At 36.1% G+C, this 23,186-nt stretch overlaps 1 protein-coding gene across 3 annotated transcripts in view; it reads right to left on the bottom strand.

Moving 5' to 3' along the window:
- LAMA2 (laminin subunit alpha 2) overlaps nucleotides 1–23,186 on the bottom strand; it is a 652,245-nt gene that overhangs the window by 177,131 nt on the left and 451,928 nt on the right. For all 3 annotated transcript variants that reach the window (XM_054558144.2, XM_054558145.2, XM_054558146.2), the window contains 2 exons: nucleotides 10,307–10,431; nucleotides 3,403–3,489 (listed from right to left, as the gene is read on the bottom strand). In XM_054558144.2, coding sequence (XP_054414119.2) covers nucleotides 3,403–3,489; nucleotides 10,307–10,431 — 212 coding nt within the window. The remainder of the gene's footprint in view (nucleotides 1–3,402; nucleotides 3,490–10,306; nucleotides 10,432–23,186) is intronic.

Genomic DNA, 23,186 nt, shown 5'->3' with positions numbered 1-23,186 from the left:
CAAATTGATTGTAAATGCTGACCTGTAAAAACAGTTCTTAATTGAGTGCCATACAGAATCAGAAATGGGCCAAATTTGGCCTGTGGGTCATAGTTTGTCTGTAACTGCTCTAGATCATGAACTTTTTTGTTAAGTCCTCTTGTATAATTAGAGATGAATGCAATTCTATATTGACTCCTGGAGCTTCCCTATACTCATGAATTTTGGATCTCAAAATAACCAAATAATACAACCCATTAATTTTACTAACGAGGCAAAAGAGGCAAGTTAAGTGGCAATAGGCTACTCAGATTTTCTGTTTAATTTTATTCATCTTTTCTTTTCACCATATCTTCCTCAAGATGCATTTTTTCATGTGTATCTGCGGAAGTGGGTTAATGATATGCAAACAAAATATATAACACTGATTTGGAAAATTAGAAAGAGAATCCAACTGGATGAATCCTAAATGCAGTCCATTAATTGACTCTTCCACCTATCTATGCTTCCATTCACCTAAGTGTATTTCACTCCAGGTTATGACACTGGAAGTTTGGTAACTTTACACAATGCTAGCAGGGCCATACATTCTGGTTTGCCCAGGACAATTTCCTATTACCTGTTGTTTTGGCTTAATTGCTGAAAACACTTCCTGTTTTTAATATAGTGTCCCAGATTGGACAACAAGTTTTATATATGGTCAGTGTAAATATAACCAATAGTTAGAATTTTTGTTCAACAGGCAAGTATGTGAGGAAGTTGAGAGACAGTAGGGGATTGGAGCCAAAAGCTATAAATACTGGCAAGATAATCATAGACCATCTTTAGCTGCCTGAGACTGTGAAATCTGCATGGCTGACTGTGAAAGTTAATTCACCCTGTGCTGGTTAGAAAAGGCAAAACATGAAGAAAATGATTTGTGACATTAGGCTTTTATACATTTATGTTTTTGATTTTTTTTTTTTCAATGAAAGATTACAAATACTGAAAGCATTTAAGTAAGTCCACTTAAATGGCTTCTTAACATTTACAGGTAAAATAATTGTATTCTAAGCAGACTCAGGTTGATTAAATGTTCAAAGAGTTTATTACAAGAGTATTGAAAATAAAGTATGGGGAGAGGTTTCTATATTACAGCGATACTCAAGAAATTTAAGCAGTTTTAGACCTAACCTGATCAGTCTGGGCAGGTCAAAAGATGATTTAAATGATTTAAGAAGCTCTCAGCACTGGAACAAATTTATTTGGAAGGTTACAATAAAAATTTAACCAAGAACTTTGGTTTAATATAGCTGAATAAAGCAATTTTTCAGAGAAATATAACCTGACCATTTATATGTTAGAGATGATGAATGCAAAGCTATAACAACGTTTGAGGACTGGAAAAACAATTTAAGTCACTCACATTTGATACTGTATGGCCCTGCTCATCTCTATGCTATACGAACCGACGGCTTTTATCGATTAAATACTACTGGATATTAAAAAATAAGTTTTCTGTAATCACTCTGCTTTAACACAATAATTGTTATTTTAGTGTACCCTTCTAGCCTTTTCTATACACATGCTTTTGTAGAAAATGGTAACTACAGTGTATAAATGTAGCTATACCATAATTTTTTTCATGAATTACTGTAGATAATCTTTTTGGTGTCCAGCAATGCTTTTAGTCACCATCCTACTGGTGTTTAAAGGTACAGGAAATAAATATTAGTCTAACCATGAATACCAAAGCTCACTGGTGGGTATTAACAAGTATGTACTTGTATCACCTATATCTATATCCAAAAGATGTACATATCTTCAGAACAAATGGAAATATTTTTAGATTTGGTGTTGCTGTGAGTTATTTAATTGCTGCTAATTTCTGTTGGCATGGAAATTGTGAATCCACCGTTTTATATATATGCAAATATTGGATACTGTGTTTAGAGTTACCACATACGGATTTATTTAGAAATATATTTTACAAATGTATAAAAATTGCATTGGGATTTATAAAGCTTAAGCCTAATTATTTAGTTACTTATTGCCATGATTAATACAGCTGTTGCTGGTTATATAAAACAAGACTCTTAAGTGGGTACTGATAATTAGTATTAGTTTATATTTACAAAGAAGCTTATCATTTAAGTGTTCCTAGGAGAATCTTACAAAGGAGTGGGTGAAGCAGGACATGGAAAAGAAAAACTCTAATCAAGGGTGTGATTTCAGGTGATGTCCCAGTCTTAGCCTGATTCCATGGAGTGTTCTGGAGCATAAAAGAAAGATCTCAAAACTTGTTCCACTTAGGGGCCAAAGAGCTGGACTTTTGTACTCTCACACTGGTTAGTCATGGGCCACTGCAGGAAGGTGGGGTAAGCACTCAGGCCTTTCTGCCTCTTCTGTTGGAGAGAAGGCTTCAGTGTAGGTGCCTAGGCAGGGCACAAACAGTGCCCTTTACACACTTATTTTCACAATATTAGTGTAAAGTAGGAGGCCTATCAATGATTCCTGAGATTATAGATGAGGAAAATGGAATGTAGCTAAACTGTTGGAATTGAGCGAAGTCTATGGCTCTTTATAAAATTTTATACTGCTATCAATTATGCTAAAATTATCAAGTGTGTATAATGTTAGTAGTTAACATTAGTATTTCTCTGTTATGTTAAAGATAATACCTAAAATGTACCAAAAGTGGTGGTGACAAGTTTGAATATCCAGGATACTGATCTTACAGAAAATATGTATCTGGAAGATATTAATTGCAACTTTTCTAGACAGTCAGTTTGGAACTATACTCCTTAATTTACCGTTTGGATTACATTGAGAATTCAATTTAACAGCTGTATACATGTATTATGAGATTTCATAAGCAATATGGTAAGAGAAAACATATAAATAATATTGTTTGCCTATTGAAAAGGAAAACTGAATAACAAATACTTTATTGTCTGGGTACTAATTAAAAATTATTGATATTATTTATATTTTGAGTTATGTATACACTTGCTGGTGTAGTGCCATAGTGTTCAGAACAATGACGTGAATGCAGTTGCTTCCAGACAATATTTTCTAGTGCATTCAAATAAGTGTAGCCAGTTTTTTATTAGCAGTAACTACTGCTAAGCTTTTGAAAATTGATTTATTCTTATAAAATTATATATTTACATATAAAATTACATATATATATACTAAAGCATAAGTTAGATAATTGTGAAATAGTTTGGAATCTTTGATAAAGTCTAAACATACGGTGGAAATAAACAACTTTCTTTGGGCAAATTCTAAGATACATATGTGGTTTTGAAAGCATTGTCATTTAAACTTCTAAAGGATATGCAAATATCGAAGTTCTTCAAAGAATGAATGTTTTCCTATTGTGACCCTTTACCATATAATCCCTACATATCATTACTCTGTACGTTTCATGGCTGTTGGTACCTTTCACAGTACTGGCCTTCGTATCCCCGTGGACAAGCCGTGCAGCGGTAGTCATCAAGGCCTTCTGCGACACAAGAGGGGCTGAAACTGAATCAGAAAGAAAAGGATTGCAAAAAAGTTTAATCCATTTATTTTATAAAATAGTATTCCTATCCATTATCAAGGTTATTGGGACATACTTTTAGGTAGTGATAAATGCCATCTTTATAATTATTGCTGAAGTTCTTATTTAAGGCTAGGACATCACAATGAAAAACCATTAATAATAGTAAACAAATACATATTGTTTGGTTTATGATGGATTAAAAATGCATCACACAAAGCATGTTAATATTCTGGAATTTAATAATGATGTGACAGCCATGAATATACTAAACATCCAGCAAAACTGTCCTATTGTTCACTAATCAAAAGAAAAATCTGACTAGAATTTATGCACATTGTCTGATAGTGGAATAGCTATTACTTAATATCTTTTAGGTTAAAAAAAGGGCATAAAATCTATGTAATTTTTTTTTCTTGAAAACTCAGCCCAAATGGCCACTGGTGCTTCAAGACGTGAAGTGTGAATAAATGTTTCACTTGGAATAAAATAATATCTTTTCTAATTTACATCCAGATTTCAAACTACATTTTACTTTGAACACAAAGTAATGTGATTTAGTGTGAGGAAAGAAAGGAAAGCTTTTTCTATAAAAATGACTATTTTATGGTATTTTCTAATAATTAGGTCTTATATAACTTCCGCAATGTTTTTACTACAATGCTGGTAGACCACAGCCAGTCTGTCTTGCTCCAGGATTTCTGATGATCTTATTCCATTAAAAAAAGACACCACAAGACTTGAAAACTAAACTATATTAGCATGCAGTTTTGGGTTGTTACAAACTTCTCTCAGCTGCATTCCCATTAGATAAAACTGAGTGATGCATTGGAAACTTGTAAATTAAAAACATGTATCTGTGGCAGAACGATAATGCTGCACACACCATTTTCCTTTTTGCTGCTTCACTAAATCAGTTGATGCTGAACATGCAATAAGGTGTATAGGCCGGGCCCACAGCTCCTTTTGGTCAGGTGCCATTAGGACCTAACGTTAACTGTCTTCTAATGCGTTACATCAATAGTACATGAATGAGTAATAGGCTCTAACTTTTGCAAAATATGTGAACAAATTGATCTACTACTCACAAACTCATCCAACAAATTTATTTTTGCCTTCACAAAAAATAAACTTATAACTGACACACTCTGCCAAATTTTTAGCTCATTCATTTAAAGCCTGATACTGAGTGCATCTGTGCATGCGCACTCACGCACATGCACGCATATGCGCGCGCACACACACACTCTTATACATATATGGGCTCTAAGAAACAGATTTTAGACATTTCAAGTGAAACTCTAAAGAGCCAGTATGATTAAATTACATTTCTTTATAGTAAAATAATGAAATGACAATAAAAAATAATAAATAAAGTGTTTACTGTATAGGAATGCAGTAATTCTTGAATAGTTGATATAATTTTTTTCAAATTATGATATTATGGTGGATTGCACTGTTCCTTATATCACATAAAAGGTCTTCTGGAGGGAGTAGGGATTCCATCTCACTTGAAGCTTGAGTTTATTCTTTCTGTTCACAACTCCCTAATCTGCTCTCAATTCTCATTTCATCTGCAGGGCTACTCAGAAATCCTTGTGCTTTTCTCATGGAGACCATCTTTTACATTTCCTTATGGCTGCTAATTCCAAACACCCCTCAACAGAATTTTTAAAATTTACAGAGCCTGCTCTCTGTGTCATCTCCTATGGACACTGCAGAGATAAATGTTTTTCTTGGAAACCATTTCCTTCTGGTTTTTATCCCAGTTCATCGGTTGTTCCTTTTCAGTTTCCTTTGTTGGATCTATGGCATGTCCTTGATCTCTTAACGTGCTTCACAATTCAGTTTTCTGATTTCTGCTCCCTTCTCCTCTCTCCTCTAAATGATCTCACTTAGTCCTAAGGGCTTTAAATATTGCGCCTACCTTCACAGATTTAAAAGTAAGTTTCTCCCCCTCCAAAAATACACCAGACCTTTCCCTAATTTTCCCCATCCCAGTCAACAGCCACTCCATGTTTCCATTTGCTCTGCCAAAAACCATGGTGTCAACCGTGTCTCCTCTCTCACGCTCCACTTATCTCCTACCTGCAAATGCTGCTGGTGCTTCCATCAATAACACCACTGGATTATCCTGTACCAAGCCACCTCTTGCCACTGGAAGATTTTTAGCCTTCAGAACATTTAGATATTCGTTAGAGCTTTGCTGACTTCATCTCCTAGCCCCCTCTTCTCATTCACTCTGTTCCAACCACCCTGGCCTCCTGTTGTCTGCCAAGCATAGGCCTGTCTCAGGGCCAGTGCAGTGACTTTTTTCTCTGAGGGGACTGTTCTTCTTGCAGGTATTCACATGGCTAACACCATTCACATTTCCGTACAAGTCTCATCTGTTTGTGAAGATCATGGACCACCTCATCTAAAATCATACCTTCATCACTCTAAGTTCCTTGAGGCTCCTTTATTTCTCCTGGTAGTACTTGTCATTACCCGATATTACATTATATATCTACTTCATCTTACTCTCTTATAAAAAATATAAGCTCCAGAAGGCTAGGAAACACGGGTCATTTTGTTCACTTATATATTCCCAGTATGATGAGCCATGCCTAGCATTGAGTTGGGCCCTCATTAACTCTTTCTTGAATAAATAAATAAATAAACATTATGTTTACCTTCAAAGAATTTACAATTCTGTGTGAGACACAGATATGTACACATATAGGACAGGACACATATCTTTTATCTTTTATTCATAGTGTTGGGATGAAGTATATGCTTAGTAAATGTTCATCTCCTGAAAGAATGATTGAAATAATTCTGTATAGTAAAATGTGTTAGTTGTATATAAAATGTACAAAATACATGCTGTGCTATGGACAGGTTTTGCGGCAGAGGTAGGGTTTGAAAAATGTCTTTAAAAATAAATTAGATTTCACAGGGATTGTTTCAGGGAATAGCAAGAGCAGACTGCTAACGATGTCTAGATAAGTGCAAGAAATGCCAAACTTGGCATTATATAGAATGGAGTTGAGGGCATGGAGCCTGGAAAGGTAGTCAGATTACAGAGGGTTTCTAATGCTCAAAGAGTCTGATCTTTCCTCGGAAAGGCACTGGAAACTTCTAAGGGTGTGTGAGCACTGCCGCTCTGTCATAAGAGTTAAATTTCTACCATATTTGTTTTGGTAAGAGATAATGAGGACTTGAACTAATGCCGTGGAAATGAGTCAGTAATCACTCATCATGCCTCCATATTTCTCACTGACTGCACAGATTGAAGTCATAAATTGAGTCAGCCTCCTCCATCTATTCCTCAGAATCTGTTTTTATATCTTGGGGAGAAGTGCCTCTTTTCTTTGCCCTGGCTGGTTTCTTTGCTTCACATTTTAATTCTTCTCTTCCCACCATTTATAGATCTTCACTTTGTTAATTAGCCTAATATGTCCCAAGCTTTAGATGGTGATATAAGTGACTCATGAAATTCATTTAGTAGGTTTTGGCTAAAATTTTTTTTCTAAAAATGTAAAATAACAAAATTAAATAAACGCCATGGTGTATAATACATATATTTAGATATCTACACACACAAGTTTTTGTGTGTTTCTGGCTTATGATATAAAAAAGTGTTTCTTACAGTGGTTGCAATCAATAAAGTTTGAAAGCCACTGAACTTGCCATTTTAATTTGATATTTTGATTCTTTTGGGGTCTTTTGCCTAAAAATTTACTCAAATTATACAAATCATATAAAACAACAATGAAACAAAAATGAAAACACACCCTGTTATTGATCCTGCTAACCAATCAGGGTAGTATTCTATCATTTTATTCTTGAAATTTCTTAAAACTGTAAATTCAAATTCTGCGTTCATTATTGATGGTCAAAATTTGTCAATGACTCTTATAGTGTAACCACAGGACCAACCACAACTGGACCTACTCCGTTGATAACAAAATGTCAAGTTACCTTTTAGGTATAACAGAGCCAAAAGCTGCAAGTCATGTAGCCCGGGCATGTTCAATAGAAAAATTTTGACCTCTAACAACACCAGGAACCAACTATTCCTCCCCTTGAACCAACAAGACGGGACAAAATCAAAACCTGAACATTGGAACTCCTTCAGAAATGAGGGGTCCATTGGCCCAGAAGATCCAGGGCTAAAATCTGCCTCAATATACCTTACTGTAAGTGATCAAATTTGAAGCCCTCCAATCAGACTTTGCCAAGCCAGCATTTCTAAATCCTTTGCCTTGCCTTCTGATCTGTTGCAACTTTCCCCATATCCCAAATTAGGGAGACAGATTTGAACCTGATTCTTGCCTCCTTGCTGACCAATTTTGCAATAAAGCCTTTCTTTTCTCCAAAGCCAATGCCAACCTTATTGGCTTCTATGTGCTTCAGGCAGCAAGCCCATTTATTTGCTCAATTACAATAGTCAATTGCCACCATATTCATTGGGTCTCCCTTGTGAGAGCAGCAATTGATGCTGTTCACTGCTCTTCTCTCCCTTGGTGTCAATGGCAGTGCCACCTGGATTCCCTCTCTTCTGACTGCTCCTGCCTTGGCTCTTCTTTTTCTCCTTTCCCAACATAAAGTCCTGTCTTTCGTTCTTTCTATATACTTGCCTTGGATAACATTAGCCTGGGAAATCTTATCCAACTTTAATTCACTTATTAACATATCTCTTCCTTCATCTGCTCCTGCAATTTTCAGATTTCCATTTCCTGCAGCTATTTGCATATTTCCATTCAGACAGATATGTTCTATCAATCTGAATCTATTTGAAACATAAATTATCTTTCTTCTCTAATGGCTCTCTCCTGGTTTCTCCATTTCAGTTAATAGCACCACCATTTTTGGGGGCAACCTGCCTAAAAACCTGTCTTCAACTTCTGCCCGGACCCTCACCCCTCACATCTAATTGGTTTTCAAATCTGTAGAGCTGTATTAAACCATTTTCTCACATTCATTCCTTTGTCTCCATTCTTGTTACTATTACCTACTTCTGGTTCTAATTATCTTTTGCCCACACTAGTAAACTAGCCTTTTAATTGGTCTCTATGCTTTTCTCATTTGCCTGTTTCAATTCATTATACTCAATTCTATGATAATAGTTTTCCTAAAATGTGGCTATAATCATATTAACCTTTTTTTCAAAATAAAAACTTGTAGTGTTTCCTTATTACATAGAAAATTAAATAACTATTTCTTAGACTGGTATTTAAGGATATCTATAATATGGTCTTTATTTTCCGATTCATTTTCATCTGTGATCATGAAATTGTGTCTGAACGCCATGTTCCAAATTCTGTTACTTACTAGGTTTTGCACATGCCTTGTATTTTCTAAGCATTTGCCCATATAATTTCCTACTATTCCCACCAGTGAAAATCCTTAAATTAATTGTTTAAGATCCATTATACATGCTACTATTTCTTTTCATATGTTCTTGAAGCTTCCAATATTAAGTGTGGTGTTTTGTGCCTTTGAATTTTCTTTACATTTAAGTTGAAACCCCTTAACACACAGGTTTTACAGTGAGCTCCTCCAAAAAATGGCATGCTTCTCTTGTATGTCTCCTGTAGCTTTTATTATAGTGTACTCACCAGGGAATTATCAATTAATTATTAAATTTTTCTAATCCAAATGGCTTACTTTTTAAAACAGTTAAATAAATCGGGGCATCAAGGAGAAATCAGGGAAAGAGAGACAAAAATAATATTATTTTTCATACACCTACTACTTGGTCCCTGGATGAACAATAAGACCGTGTATATTATCCTTTTCAATATCCAGCTTACCTAAAACTTCACATTTGACACCCTGTAAAAGGCTTGTGATTCCAGCCAACAAAAAAGAGGAGCTTTCAGAGGAAAAGGAGATGATTTACAGGAAATGTTTTCAGAATGCATACAAAGCCGAAGATGAAGAAGAAAGTGAGTAGGCACAGGTGCAAAGATCACGTTGTCCGAATTGCTCTGTGGCTGTTTAACACTCAAGATAAAGTGTCCCGAATTCTAATTCTGAACAAACTGCCATACATTATTTTCAAAAGCAAATTCTTAGAGTAAAACTACTCTGCCTTACTGAAGTCTATAAATCACTTAACAGAAAGTGCAGGTAGTCTGGGCAAAAAGGTAAATGAAAACACCTAGGGGTTTTCATCAATATATAAACCAGAGCAGAATGTTCAGACAGCACTGAAATAAGATATTCCAGCTTTTGTTTCTTCTTAGGGCTGTGTTTCCATGGTACCAAGCTCAGACCATCTTAAGAAAAAGGAGGCTGTGATTCCGGGAGATGACTTTTTTGGAGCCTAACAATAAGTCACCTGCTTTAATTGTACAATTTTTCAATGTTTTCTTGATAATTATTTCCCAATCTTGAATTAAACACATAAAATAAACGGAAACAGCCACAAAAATTATATAATATGCACCCGAACAATCCTTCATAGCTGATATTATGGGCAGAGCTATATGCAAACATTAGACCGGTATATTCATGAAACCATGCATATTTGTATATATATATATCATTTGTTTTATAAATATGTCTTACATTAATATTGGTACTTAAATTTTAATTAATAAGTATTATTTACTTGGGACAGAGTTTCAAAGGAAAAATGAAACATAGAGCATTATATACTCACTTTTGTCATGTTTTTATATTATTAAAAATATCTCTATCTTAAATTGAGATTTTTGTCTACATGGAAAAAATAGCCAAATCATAGACAGCCCATGTGCTAGACAGATGGCGTTTCTGATTGGGAAATATGGTTATATTTCTCAATCTTACTTGTTACTGGAAGAAATCAGAGGGCAGGCACATTGCTGACAGTCATTTGGCAATCCCTTGACAATTCCATAGTATCCAAGAGCACATCGTTCACAGAAGTCACCAGCAGTGTGATGTTGACAATTCTGTAAAGGAAAAGGGAGAAGAAGTTTGTTTTTAATTTAGTGAGAGTTAGAATGTAATTTATCATACAGTCCCTAGCTATGAATGTGTGTCTATGAACACATATACTTTCTTACACACACACACTCACACACACACTTTATCACTGACAGAGAACTCAGTCTTTGATATAAATATTTTTAAAGAAGTTCTTTGATTTGAGAAACTAATACTGTGCTATTGTAGCTACACTGACCTGACAATAAGAGTTGCTATTCTCTTTTCCCTGAATCAATTTCTATGTAAATTTTTCTCCTACTCTAAATTGGGGAATAGACTTCAAGAGTCTCTAAAATTTATTATTTCTTCTAGGCATTTATGTTTCTTCATATCCCAGGTTTTAGCTCTATGAGATGTTAGAAAAAGGTGCTATAAATACTGTGACCTTGGCACATGCCCACTAGTGGGCTTTCCGAAACCACCTCAAGGTGGAAAGCATAGATGTAGGTGGTTCTTCATAAATACAGAGGAGTCAATCTAAAACTAGCAATCTCAGATCAACATCTTCTTTCTTATGCTTGCATAATAAGAGACATTGGGGTGATATCCTTTAACACCTTTCCACAAAGAAATGAGAATAGCTTCAGAATAGTGTGCAAATAGCTTCAAATTAAAATTTTCATGAAGCAGAATTATATTTAACACAATAATCAGTTATGCAATAAGGAGTTAGGAAGAGCTACATGGAATGCACTGAAACAGGCAATGAAAGAACATCCTATCTTCTGGAAATTTACTTAGACTTTGGGAAAATAATAATTTTAAAAAACCACCTGACAAAAAATAAACATGGCAGCAAGAATGCAACATTGAATGTTATTTCGTGGGAATGCGATCCTTGCATTTGAGAGTTGAGAAAAAGGAAGAAGGGAATTTGGAATTGGATTTTAGCTGGATTTTGTAAGACAGGATTTGGAGTGGTCAAAATAGTGACTTACATCTTATAAACAATACCGAAAGAAAAGTTGAGAAACAAAAAAGTCAGTAACAAACTAGATGGACATGTTAGTGAATTGACTTCCTGATAATCTCAGCTGGAGCCACAAAGCCGCCAGCTTGAACTTGGATGATATCCCATAGACTGCGCTCTGCTTCATTTAATCAATCAAGAAGAATGTATTTATGTTTCATGTGTCTTCTAATGGCCAGACAATTGTTGGTAGGGAATGTGTGGTAATTCACAACAAACAACAGCTGACGTCATTTCCACCACAGATATTGCCACGGAATTAATGTTTGTTTAAAACTTCTATTAACCCTTTTTGAGACTTTATACTATTTCTTGCAGTGAAATTATGACATTGCCACAGTGAATTTTAGATCATTTATTTTTTACATTTTTGGTGTTATATTTGAAAGTATATTGTGACATTTACAGATTTTATAACAATGTGAAATGAATCCGGTTTTCCAATATGACAAGGTACAAGTCTTTTCTTTTTTCTTTTTCTTTTCTTTCTTTCTTTTTTTTTTTTTTTTTTTGAGACAGAGCTCTGTCACCCAGGCTGGAGTGCAGTGGCACCATCTTGGCTCACTGCAACCTCCGCCTCCTGAGTAAAGGGATTCTCCTGCCTCACCCTCCCAAGTAGCTGGTACTACAGGCACATGCCACCATGCCCGGCTAATTTTTTGCATTTTTAGTACAGATGGGTTTTCATCATGTTGGCCAGGCTGGTCTTGAACTCCTGACCTCAGGTGATCCGCCCACCTCAGCCTCCCAACGTGCCCAGTCAATCTCAAATCTTCTACTTCTACACCTCATCCTCTGTCAGTGATGGCCCCCTATTTTAAGAGATAAGAAAGCTCTAATTTGGATGCTCCCTTGGTTTCCTGGCAAACAATTCAGTATCTCACCACATTATTTTCCATCCCTTTGACATTTGTTTCCGTCCTTTGTCTGAAGCTACTCCACTCCTAAATTGGTTTCCTTTCCTCCTGCCTCCCCATTTTCTCCAGCATCTTTATTCCCTCCTTTGCGGGCTCATTCTCATTAATATTTGAAATTGGTCAAGCCTTTCCTGTCTTAAAAAAATCTGTGAAGTCTCAAATTGCTTGACAATTTCTATCCTATTTTTGATACGCTTTTAAAAAGACATTGTTTACATTCCTGGTCTCTACTTTTTCGTCTCCCATTCTCCCTTTAAACAGGCTTCTGGTTTCACCATTAAACATAATACCAGGATGACCCATAAGATCTTTGTTGCTAAAGCAAAACTTACAATCATCAGGCCTCATGATATGTAGGTTTTCTGTAGCCATTGATATTTCTGGATACTCTCTTCCCATGGTTTCTTTCTTTCTTTCTTTCTTTTTTTGAGACAGTCTCGCTCTGTAGTCAGGCTGGAGTGCAGTGGCACGATCTCAGCTCACTGCAACCTCTGCCTCCCGGGTTCAAGCGATTCTCCTGCCTCAGCCTCCTGAGTAGCTGGGATTACAGGCATGCGTCACCATGCCCAGTTAATTTTTCCATTTTCAGTAAAGACGGGGTTTCACCACGCTGGCCAGGATCGTCTCCATCTCTTGACCCCGTGATCTGCCTGCCTTGGCCTCCCAAAGTGTTGGGATTACAGGCGGGAGCTGCCATGCCCGGCCCCCATGGTTTCTTTAAGAGTAAGCCAGTTGATGTTTCTCCTACTTCTGTGGCTACTCTAATTCTCCTTTATCGACTCTTCCTTCCCTTTCTGTTTAATATAATTGATGCCCTTAATTCTAACTTTGGTCCTCATCTCTTTTTTCTCTTCCACATTTACCTTGGTAATTTCATCCATTACTATGACTTCAGTTAACGGTATGCCCAAAACTCTGTATTTCCTGTATTCAGCCTGGATATCTCTAATGGGTTCCAGACTTCCGCTTCTAATTGCTTCTTGAATAAATATTGTATAACACAGAAGCGCCTTAAATTTGAAATGACAACAATGAAATTCATCTCTTGCTAAACCTTCTAATACTCCTGTATTTCTCATTTCACCTGAGGTCACTGTCATTCACTCAATTGCCAAGGTCAGCAACCTAGAGGCCTCTCTTATCCAAGGAATCCATTAGATCATCAGTTCCATGAGTCTATTACTTTCTGTTTCTTGACTTTCTTGTTGCTACTATTTTCATCTGGCCGCTGTCATATTTTATTTGGATTATTAGAATAGCCTCTTAGCTAAAGATCCTGTCTCCATATTTTCTTATCTGGTGATTTCTCCACACTGCAATCAGAGTGATCATCCTATGAACATATCAAACCACGCCCTTCTCTTGCTTGAAAGCCTACACTAGTTACCAAATGCAGTCAGGATGAATAACAAATCATTAGCATGGCAAGGAAGAACTTCATTACCTGCCATCCGCCCCATCCCCACCTTCACCACCACTGTGCTTACCCCTCCATATGTAGCTGTAGCCACTGCTTTCTTTGCATATAATGCCGTAGCCACATGGGGCCATCTGAAATTCTCAAATTATGCGGATACTCTTTATCACTGCTGGGACTTTTCATTTGCAAATCCTTAGCTCTCCAGTGTATATCGGGCTAGCACTTATTCATTTCAGCTTTCATTTTAAATGTCACTTTCTTTGAGAAACATTCCCTGATGACCTAAAACTGGCTTAAATGCTCCTTTTAGTGCATCAAACATGGGAGGCATTCGATGACTATTTTGAGTGACTGAATGAATGAATGCATGTTCCAGGAAGTATAGATGAAACTGGTCAGGCTTTTTCAGATGAAAAAGCCCAAATTTCAAGTGTCATTGCAGAAAAGTGGTTAGCAGGGCAAAATGATTTGTCATATTTTGCCATTGATTTAAGTGCCATAATCCTCTTTTATTCAACCATCCAAAGGAACCGCCATTTTTTAGCAATAAAAGAGCCATTCCATATTAAACAGTAGCATTATGAGACATAATGGCTCCAAGATAAAATAATTATCTATGAATTCTAATTTCAAGTCATTCAGCAAGGTGTCATGCTGATGAATAAGTGTTAACTGGGGAGTGTTTTAAGAACATATTTTATAGTTATAGAGATGAATGTGCCAAAAATACATGGGATCGTCAACAATAATTTTCAGCATTTTGCTTTTGCAGTAAAATAATCGCATAATGAATTATTCTATGTAACCTAAATATAACATTAGTAACTGAATTAAAATCCTTAAAGCCAATAATTATTACTAAAAAGACAGAGATTCAAAAATATGATTTTGTTTCTCTTATACCTGTAAGTCTACATAATTTCTTCAACAGAGAAAGCAAATATTGTAATCTTCTCTGGACAGTCAATCTTGTCAATCTTTCAGAGGGTTGCTGACATACTAAACTTGGTTAATTGAATCAAATGTCCTGGTTAGGTCCACAAACACACAACACATAAATCAGGATCCTCTTTTTGAAACTTTTTTGACATACCCTTTTCATATGACTTTCCTGTCTGCTTTGAAATAGTGTACATAATAATATTTTTTCTTATACAAAAATTAGCCATTAAGGGAAATTTCTATATTTTGCATGCCTAATGAGAAGTTTAATTATATTCTCAAGAGTGGTATGTGCTAGTATCTCTTAAATAATACATCAGAATATATTAGATTTGTTAAGTTTTTTTTGCAAACTGGAAAACTGTTGGTATACATTCCTTCTACAAAATCAAATGAGTATAACATTAATATTATAGTATCACAGGCCTAAGGTGAGAAATTACTTAATCTCACCTTCTTGCCATACAGGAATGCCTTCTATACTTTCCTTGAGATATCATTAAATGCATGAATTCTTATAAGACAGTTTTTTTCGTCTTGCATAAGCTGTGAAGTTTTTCCTTACGGTGAATAAAAATTTGTTGCATTCTAATTTTCAGTCAGTGATCCAAGTTCTGCCTTCTGAAGCTATGAAAATTAAGTCTAATTCCCTTTTCCTAGGGAAGGTCCTCAAATATCTAAGAATACTATTACTTCCTAAATCTTTGTTTCAAGCTAAACATTTAGCAATCTTACTCAGGGTTTCTTTCAAAATATAGTAGGTTATAAGTCTCTAGCTGTGACTTGCAAATATATTAAATGTACTTCCTCCCTTGATTTGGATCTTATACAAGTAGCAATGCCCTGTGTTGGCACCTAGTGAATCTGCAATCAAGTAAGGACTCTTACTTCACATGAATTGCTAATATGTGTCATTTCCTCTATTCTTTCCCCTAAACTAGAAAATAAGCTCCTAAGAGGGCAAGACCCATGCAGTCTTCATATTCTTACTATCTACCATTGGCCATAGACCTGCATGTTGGAAACATAATTAACAGATGCCACAGGAATGAACAAACAAGTGAGCTTACCTGAGTTCAAATCTTTTCTATTAATCTCATCTTGTTAATTGTAATTCATAGTTTCATCTGTCAGGATATTTTCCCACCATCCAACACATTAGATAATACTTTCAGCTTTATGTTATCTGAACATTTGATAGATATCATCCAAAGCATTTACAGATATTTTGAACACAACAAGGTCAAATACAAAGCTTATGCCTCATCATTGGAGATATCACTAGAGTGTACTCTGGGTCACATTTTTTTAGCAACATATATGCCCATCAACCTATCAGCTGGCTAACATCTGGCTCATATTTTCAATCTTGTGTGCAAGGATACTATGAAATAGCTCATCAAACATCTATTTAAACAAACCAGCATTTGAAACATGGATGTGGCCTCTGCTGTTTTATGGCTTAAGCAAGTTATTTAATTTCTCTAGCATCAGTTCATCAACTATAAAAGAAGAAATAATCTTGTCTATCTCATAAGTTTATTGTAAAAATAAATGAGATAATCTCTGTACAGTGACCTGTTTTGGTCCTGGTACATACACAGTTTTGGACACATAATAGCGGTTATTATTTTTGCTGAATTTGAGATATGATGTATCACATTGTCTGATAAACTTGACATTTTACTGGGATTTAGAAAACCAGGTTTTCAGATATTATATATACAGTAAACCTGGCACTTAGTCTGATATATGTTATTTTGAGTGAATCTATTCTTTTTTTTAATTTTTAATTTTTTGTAGACACGGGGCCTTTGTTGACCATGCTGGTCTCGAACTCCTGGATCCTCTTCTCTTGGCCTCCAAAAGTGCTGGGATTACAGGCATGAGCCATTGCCTCTGACAAAGTGAACCTATTCTGATTTCTAATGAGCACTGTTTATTTTTTCCACAGTTGACAGATATTTGTTAAGTAAGCAATACTTAAGTTTCATTGGAGATCACAATCAGTTTCCTACATTTTATTTTCCTTTATAAAACCTGGAAAGATGTTTTATTGCTTACTATCCTGTGACAAATTTTATGTTCTCACAATTTCTCAAGTGTTTTCCATACATGACCACTAGTCACTTTTGCAGATTCTGTCCCAACTCTAAGATATAATTCACTTGAGCTTGCAAAATCAAACTCATTTAATCAGTAGAGCGTGTTTACACTCTCTCGCCGTCTGGAGAACGCAGTTTGTGGTGGATTTGAAACCTGCTTCTAATACTTTTTGGTTAAGGCTTTATAGGTTGCTTACATTTTCTTAGCATTAATTTTCAGAACTTAGTATAATGCTGACAATCTCTATTTTGGCAAGGTTGTTAGGTAGATTAAATAAGGTTTACAAAACAAAAAAATTGTGAATTCTAGTTACAAATCTGTCTATTTACTGAAGATAGGGTTAATTGGTTAAATGTTTCAGGCAACAGCAACGATCAGTTATAGAGATTTATTTTATTATTTTCTTTGTAAAATAAGAATTATGATAGAGTGAAAATAATATTTCCACAAATTATTTTATCTTTAAAAAGTTGTTTGAGCTAGCTGTCTTCAATATTCCCATGTGAAAAAAAATAGGAGAAATAATCTGACTACAGGGTGTAGCAATGATTAAATGAAAATATCTTATCTTCCTTCTGTATCTATCTATCTATCTGTCTATCTATCTATCTATCTATCTATCGATCTACCTACTTACTACCTATGTGTGTGTACTAGTTACTGTTAGTTCACTTACCTCCCCCTCTCCCCTTGGATTCAGTATCACATAGGTTTTAGTCTTCAAAAAATTTTTTTTTCTTAAGGAGCAATAGTCACTGAGCTATTCATAATAACATGCCTATGTATAGGATTTATTAATGCCTAGGATGAAGCAACAATTATCTGGCAAGTATCATTAGGTATGATGAGCAGCATAGTTACAAGGTGATCTGGGTTTCTTTAAAATATCTAGTCTATAAAGCTTTCTACAGTTTTCTTTCCTATGCACTTTATATTTTCAGGGAAATGTGTGAAGAAAAAGAAAAACAAGATAAGTGAGTGCCCATCTCCAAATATCATCATGTTGGGGGTTAAGGCTTGCTATGGCCTGAACAATTGTGTTCTCCAAAAATTTGTATGTTGACATCCTGTCTCCCAATGTGATAGTAATAGGAGATGGGGCCTTTGGGAGGTGATTACATCATGAGGCTGGAGCCTCATGAGTGGGATTAGGCCCTTTACAAAAGAGACCCCAGAGAGCTATCTAGTGCCTTCCAACACGTGAAGACAAAGAAAGAAGGGGTCATCCATGACCAGGAAAGAAGCCTTCCCCAGACACTGACTTTGCTGGAGACTTGATCTTGGACTTCCCAGCCTTCAGAACTGTGGGAAATAAGTTTCTGTTATTTATAAGCTACCCAGTTTATGATATTTTGTTACAACATCCTAAATGGACTAAGACAGCAAGAAAATCTAGCATAGCGGTAGACATCATTTTTTTTTTACTTATTTTTTGATTAATTATCAACCGATTGGTTCTTTGACTATAAATGATACATAATGTGTATGGTAACTATCATCTTTATGATCATCATTATCATAATTGCTTTTATGAAGCATACCATGCACTAAGTAATGTTCTAAGCCTTTTATTGAGTATTTCATCAAATCCTTACAAAAACTCTGTGAGTAGGCACTATTATTATTTTCATTATATAAATGAAGAAATTAAGACCTCATTAAGGTTAAATAAATTGAGTAGACTCACACTACCAGTAAGGGGTGAAGCTAGGATTTGAATCAAGGCACTCTGACTGCAGAGTTCACGCTTGCCACCATACCAAGGTAGAGGGCATTGCACTGTATAATGGATATGATATGAAACTGAGATCCATATTACACATAAAAGAGAAATCAGTATGCTTCAGTTTCCTCAGTTACAATGTGGGAGTAATAACAGCTAGTTCTTATTTGCCTCATGAGGCCATTTCGAAGATGAACAGAGTTGCCTAAATTCAAAAGTTGTGAGTTCCATGAAAGAAAATATAAAAATTTGGAGCATAACGGTTTATACCAGCTGTGTTTGTTTAATGGAAGTATTTATTTTATATTTCATCTAGGGATTTCTCAGAAAATAGACATGCTTTTAGAATTCTTGGGAACAAAAATAGTCATAATAGTCAATTGGTCAAAAGAGGACAGTATAAAGATGGTAATTTTAATCCTAACAAAAATGAAATTAAACTGCATTCTTTATAAATGCTTCTAAATTAATCATAAAAAGCAAATATAACTGTGCTAAAAATGCCAGTGAAGATTGCATAAGAAAAATACATTTAATTCTTGCTTAAGAATGTGTATAGATTAACCCCTTCCCCCCAAATTGCCTATTGAATTTTTCAGTCAAGCAGCTGATGAAAAAATAGCATACTAAAGCAAGATAGTAATTATTTCTGGAATTCATGGATGGCTAATATTAGTTATTTATTTAGTCAATAATATCATTTATAGTTCTGTTTAAGGTGAAAAACCTATATATGATCACCTCTTAAATGCATCTACATTCCCACTCCACTCTCCACAATTAGGCATATGAGTAATTTAAATATCTTATCCTGATTGAAAGAGGATATCTTTAAGAAGCTAGGAATAGAAAGCAGTTTTCTTAACATGACAAGAAATGTTTTTCTTACACTAACCATCAGCATCATACTTAATGGTGAAAGACTTAAGGCAATCATATTAAAATCAATAATAAAATAGAAAGCTTATTATTTTGGGAGACAATTTAAAAACACGAAATTATTATTATAACAGATACAGATTTTGACAAGTAAAAGCACAATTATAATATTTACAAATAATAGTATTATAGGCCAGGCGTGGTGGCTCACGCCTGTAGTCCCAGAACTTTGGGAGGCCGAGGCAGGCAGATCACTTGAGGTCAGGAGTTTGAAATCAGCCTGGCTAAAATGGTGAAACCCCATCTCTACTAAAATGCAAAAATTAGCCAGTTATGGTGGCAGGTGCCTGTAATCCCAGCTACTCAGGAGGCTGAGGCAGGAAAATCGCTTGAACCTGGGAGGTGGAGGTTGCAGTGAGCCATGATAGCACCACTGCACTCTGGCCTGGGTGACAGAGCAAGACTCCCTCTCAAAAAAAAAAAAAAAAAAAAAAAATTGTAAACATAACAATAACTGAATCAACTGATAAACTTCTAGAACTAAAATAAAAGTTATTGGATATCAAATACACGTAAAAACACCTATCCTAATAGTTAAGGTTTACCAATAATGATCAGTTAGGACATTTACTATGTTGAAACAAAACAGGTAATGTTTACTACCATTAAAATGAAAATGTAAGATACATAGAAAGAATTTTTATATGAGAAATGTGTGCTCGATATAGACAACTTTAAAACAGTTTACTGTAAGACATAAAATATCTGAATAGAGAAGAGTGACTAGTGTAAATATAGCAATTCTTTACAAATAGGTTAATTTAATTACAATCAAAATTCCAGTAACATGTTTGGGGAAGAGATTGAAATAGTGCACAAAAATGTCAGCTGGAAGAATATGTAAGAGCATCTAGTTAATTAGAAGAGAAGAGAAATAAAGGACCTTGCTTTACAGATATGTTAACATAAAATGAAGGTAAGCAGAACATTGTAATAAGAGCTAAAAGGTAAGTAAAACAAAATGGATTATACTGAAACGTATCTTAATATGGACGAAATAAATTTGTGTATGTTCAGATACAATAATGTATCAAGGGGAAAAGGAAATATTAATCAGTAAATGTTTCTTTACAGTGGTAATATATATCTGCAGAAAAATTCCCTCCCCACACCATAGTAATGAGTGGATGTTAAATTAAATCATAAACTTAATAGTAAATACTGTGGGATGTCAATATCAAAATATTTCAGTGCAGAAAGCCACGTGCCTGGGTAAGATCACCATCTGAATGAATGTAGTTAGAGAAACAAATGGCTCCGAGGATTGAGTCCCAGGAATACCATTATGTAGATTTCAGAGTAATGAAGAAAGCTGAGAGAGAGCAGCCATTGAATTTGAACATCTCCAGAATGCCATGGGCTGGAAAGCAAATTGAGCAAACGGTTTCAAGAAGAGTGGGGTGATTCACAGTGGCAAACTTGGCTGTTAGATATAGTAAGGTGAACACTGGTGGCTGTATATTAGCCATTGAATCCAGTATAGAAGAGGAAGTGATAGCCTGTTTTTAGTAATTCAAAGGAGAATGGATGAAGAGAAATTATAGACAGGGGATAGACAGCTCTTCATTGTATGGAAGGAGAAGAATGAAGTGGTTACTTAGAAGGGAAATGGGTCAGGAGAGTTTGTTTTTGCTTTTAAGGTGGAAAAAAAAAGGGACAATATAAGAAGGAGGAGAGATTAGCCAGAGTGATGTCATCAAGCGGGAGGAGGGTAGAACTGAGAACATATGGGGAAGACGTGATCTTTTCTGGAAACAAGAATAATTCATCCAAAGTAATAGAAAAGAGTCATAATAATTGGGCACATATGCAGAAAAGTGGGTGCATGCAGTAGTGGGAGCTTGTTACCTCTCTTCTGACAGCTTCTAAATTCTCAATGAAATAAGAGGCAACACCATCAACTGAGGGTAAGGACGGGAGGGGGTGAGAGGAGAGGTTTAGGCTTGAGGATGGAGGGGAAGGTATGAAATAATCACCTAGGAATGTGGAAAAGAAAAAGGATGAGAGAAAAGTGGCATGATTGCAGAGCAGCACAAAGGGTCCATTTGAAGAGAGTGATCATGAATTTAAGGTGAGATTAGATGGCACAATTGTCTTTTTCTACAGCCACGTTCAGCTTAGAAGGTGCAGGTGGCCGGGCGCAGTGGCTTACGCCTGTAGTCCCAGCACTTTGGGAGGCCGAAGGAGGTGGATCATGGATCACGAGGTCAGGAGATTGAGTCCATCCTGGCTAACACAGTGAAACCCCGACTCTATTAAAAATACAAAAAAAGTAGCCGGGCATGGTGGTGGGCGCCTGTAGTCCCAGCTACTCAGGAGGCTGAGGCAGGAGAATGGCTTGAACTCGGGAGGCGGAGCTTGCAGTGAGCTGAGATCGTGCCACTGCACTCCAGCCTGGGAGAGACAGAGCAAGACTCTGTCTCAAAAAAAAAAAAAAAAAAAAAAAAAAGAAGGTGCAGGTATGGAGGAGATGGTAGGATTCTCACAGTGTTGGAGTTCAACTGAGTAAAAAATAAGTAAAGGAGTAGCCAGGGAAATGAGCGTTGCAAAGCAGTAATACCAATGAAAGATCATGACTATTAAGCTGGTTACTACAGTGAAAGCATGAGATAAGGAACAAGAAAAAAGTGTGTGCATCAATTGTGACATACACACGCTGAAGTGGAAGTATTTAGAAGAAGCAAACTAGAGAGAAACGACACAGTGGTAAAAAACAAAACAAAACAAAAACAAACAACAACGACAAAAAAAAAAACGCTTCAAATGGAGACCAGAGAGGCACAAGAAACTGAAAGTGAAGAGTATGGAAGAGTTAAGTTCATGGTCATTAAAATCACTAAGAATGATGACAGGAGTAGTGCTAGGGAAAATGACAATGAGACAGGGAAAATCAGCAAGGAATGATGTGGGGTATTTAAAGGTTAGTAGGTGACTTCGACAAGCAGATGGAGAGCAGGCACATAGAGGGAAGCATGAGAGTCAAAGCTGGGTGCTGTAGAGCAGCATCTCCAATGTTTTTGGCACCAGGGACTGGTTTCGTGGAAGGCAATTTTTCCAGGACTAGGATTGGGGAATGGTTTTGTGATGTGCAAGTATGTTATATTTACTGTGCACTTTATTATCTATTATTATTACTATCTATTATTATTACATTGTAATATGTAATGAAGTAATTATACAACTCAGCATAACGTAGAATCAGTGGAAGCCCTAAGCTTGTTTTCCTGCAACTAGATAGTCCCATCTTGGGGTGATGGGAGACAGTGACAGATCATCGATCATCAGGCATTAGATTCTCAGGAGCGCACAACCTAGATCCCTCGCGTGCGCAGTTCACAATAGGGTTTGTGCTCCTATGAGAGTCTAATGCTGTCTCTGATCTGACAGGAGGTGGAGCTCAGGCAGTACAGTAATGCCAGGAATGAGGAGCAGCTGTAAATGCTAATGAAGCTGCGCTTGCTCTTTTGCCTGCCGCTTGCCCCTGCTGTGTGGTCTGGTTTCTAAAAGGCCATGGATCAATATCCTCCTGTGGCCCAGGGGTTGTGGGCCCTGATGTAGAGGAGGATGGATAATATGAAACTGGCAGCGAGGAGCAGGAAAACCTGCCCCATCTTCAGACTGAGTGGAATGAAGAGAGTGAAAGAAAGTGATGGCGACTGCAGCTGGGCGTGGTGGCTCATGCCTGTAATCCCAGCACTTTG

The sequence above is a fragment of the Pongo abelii genome, chromosome 5, assembly GCF_028885655.2.
Source record: "Pongo abelii isolate AG06213 chromosome 5, NHGRI_mPonAbe1-v2.0_pri, whole genome shotgun sequence".
Classification (NCBI taxonomy): Eukaryota; Metazoa; Chordata; class Mammalia; order Primates; family Hominidae; genus Pongo; species Pongo abelii.
The sequence above is the reverse complement of the archived record's forward strand: the minus strand, read 5'-3'. Positions and strand labels throughout refer to the sequence as shown.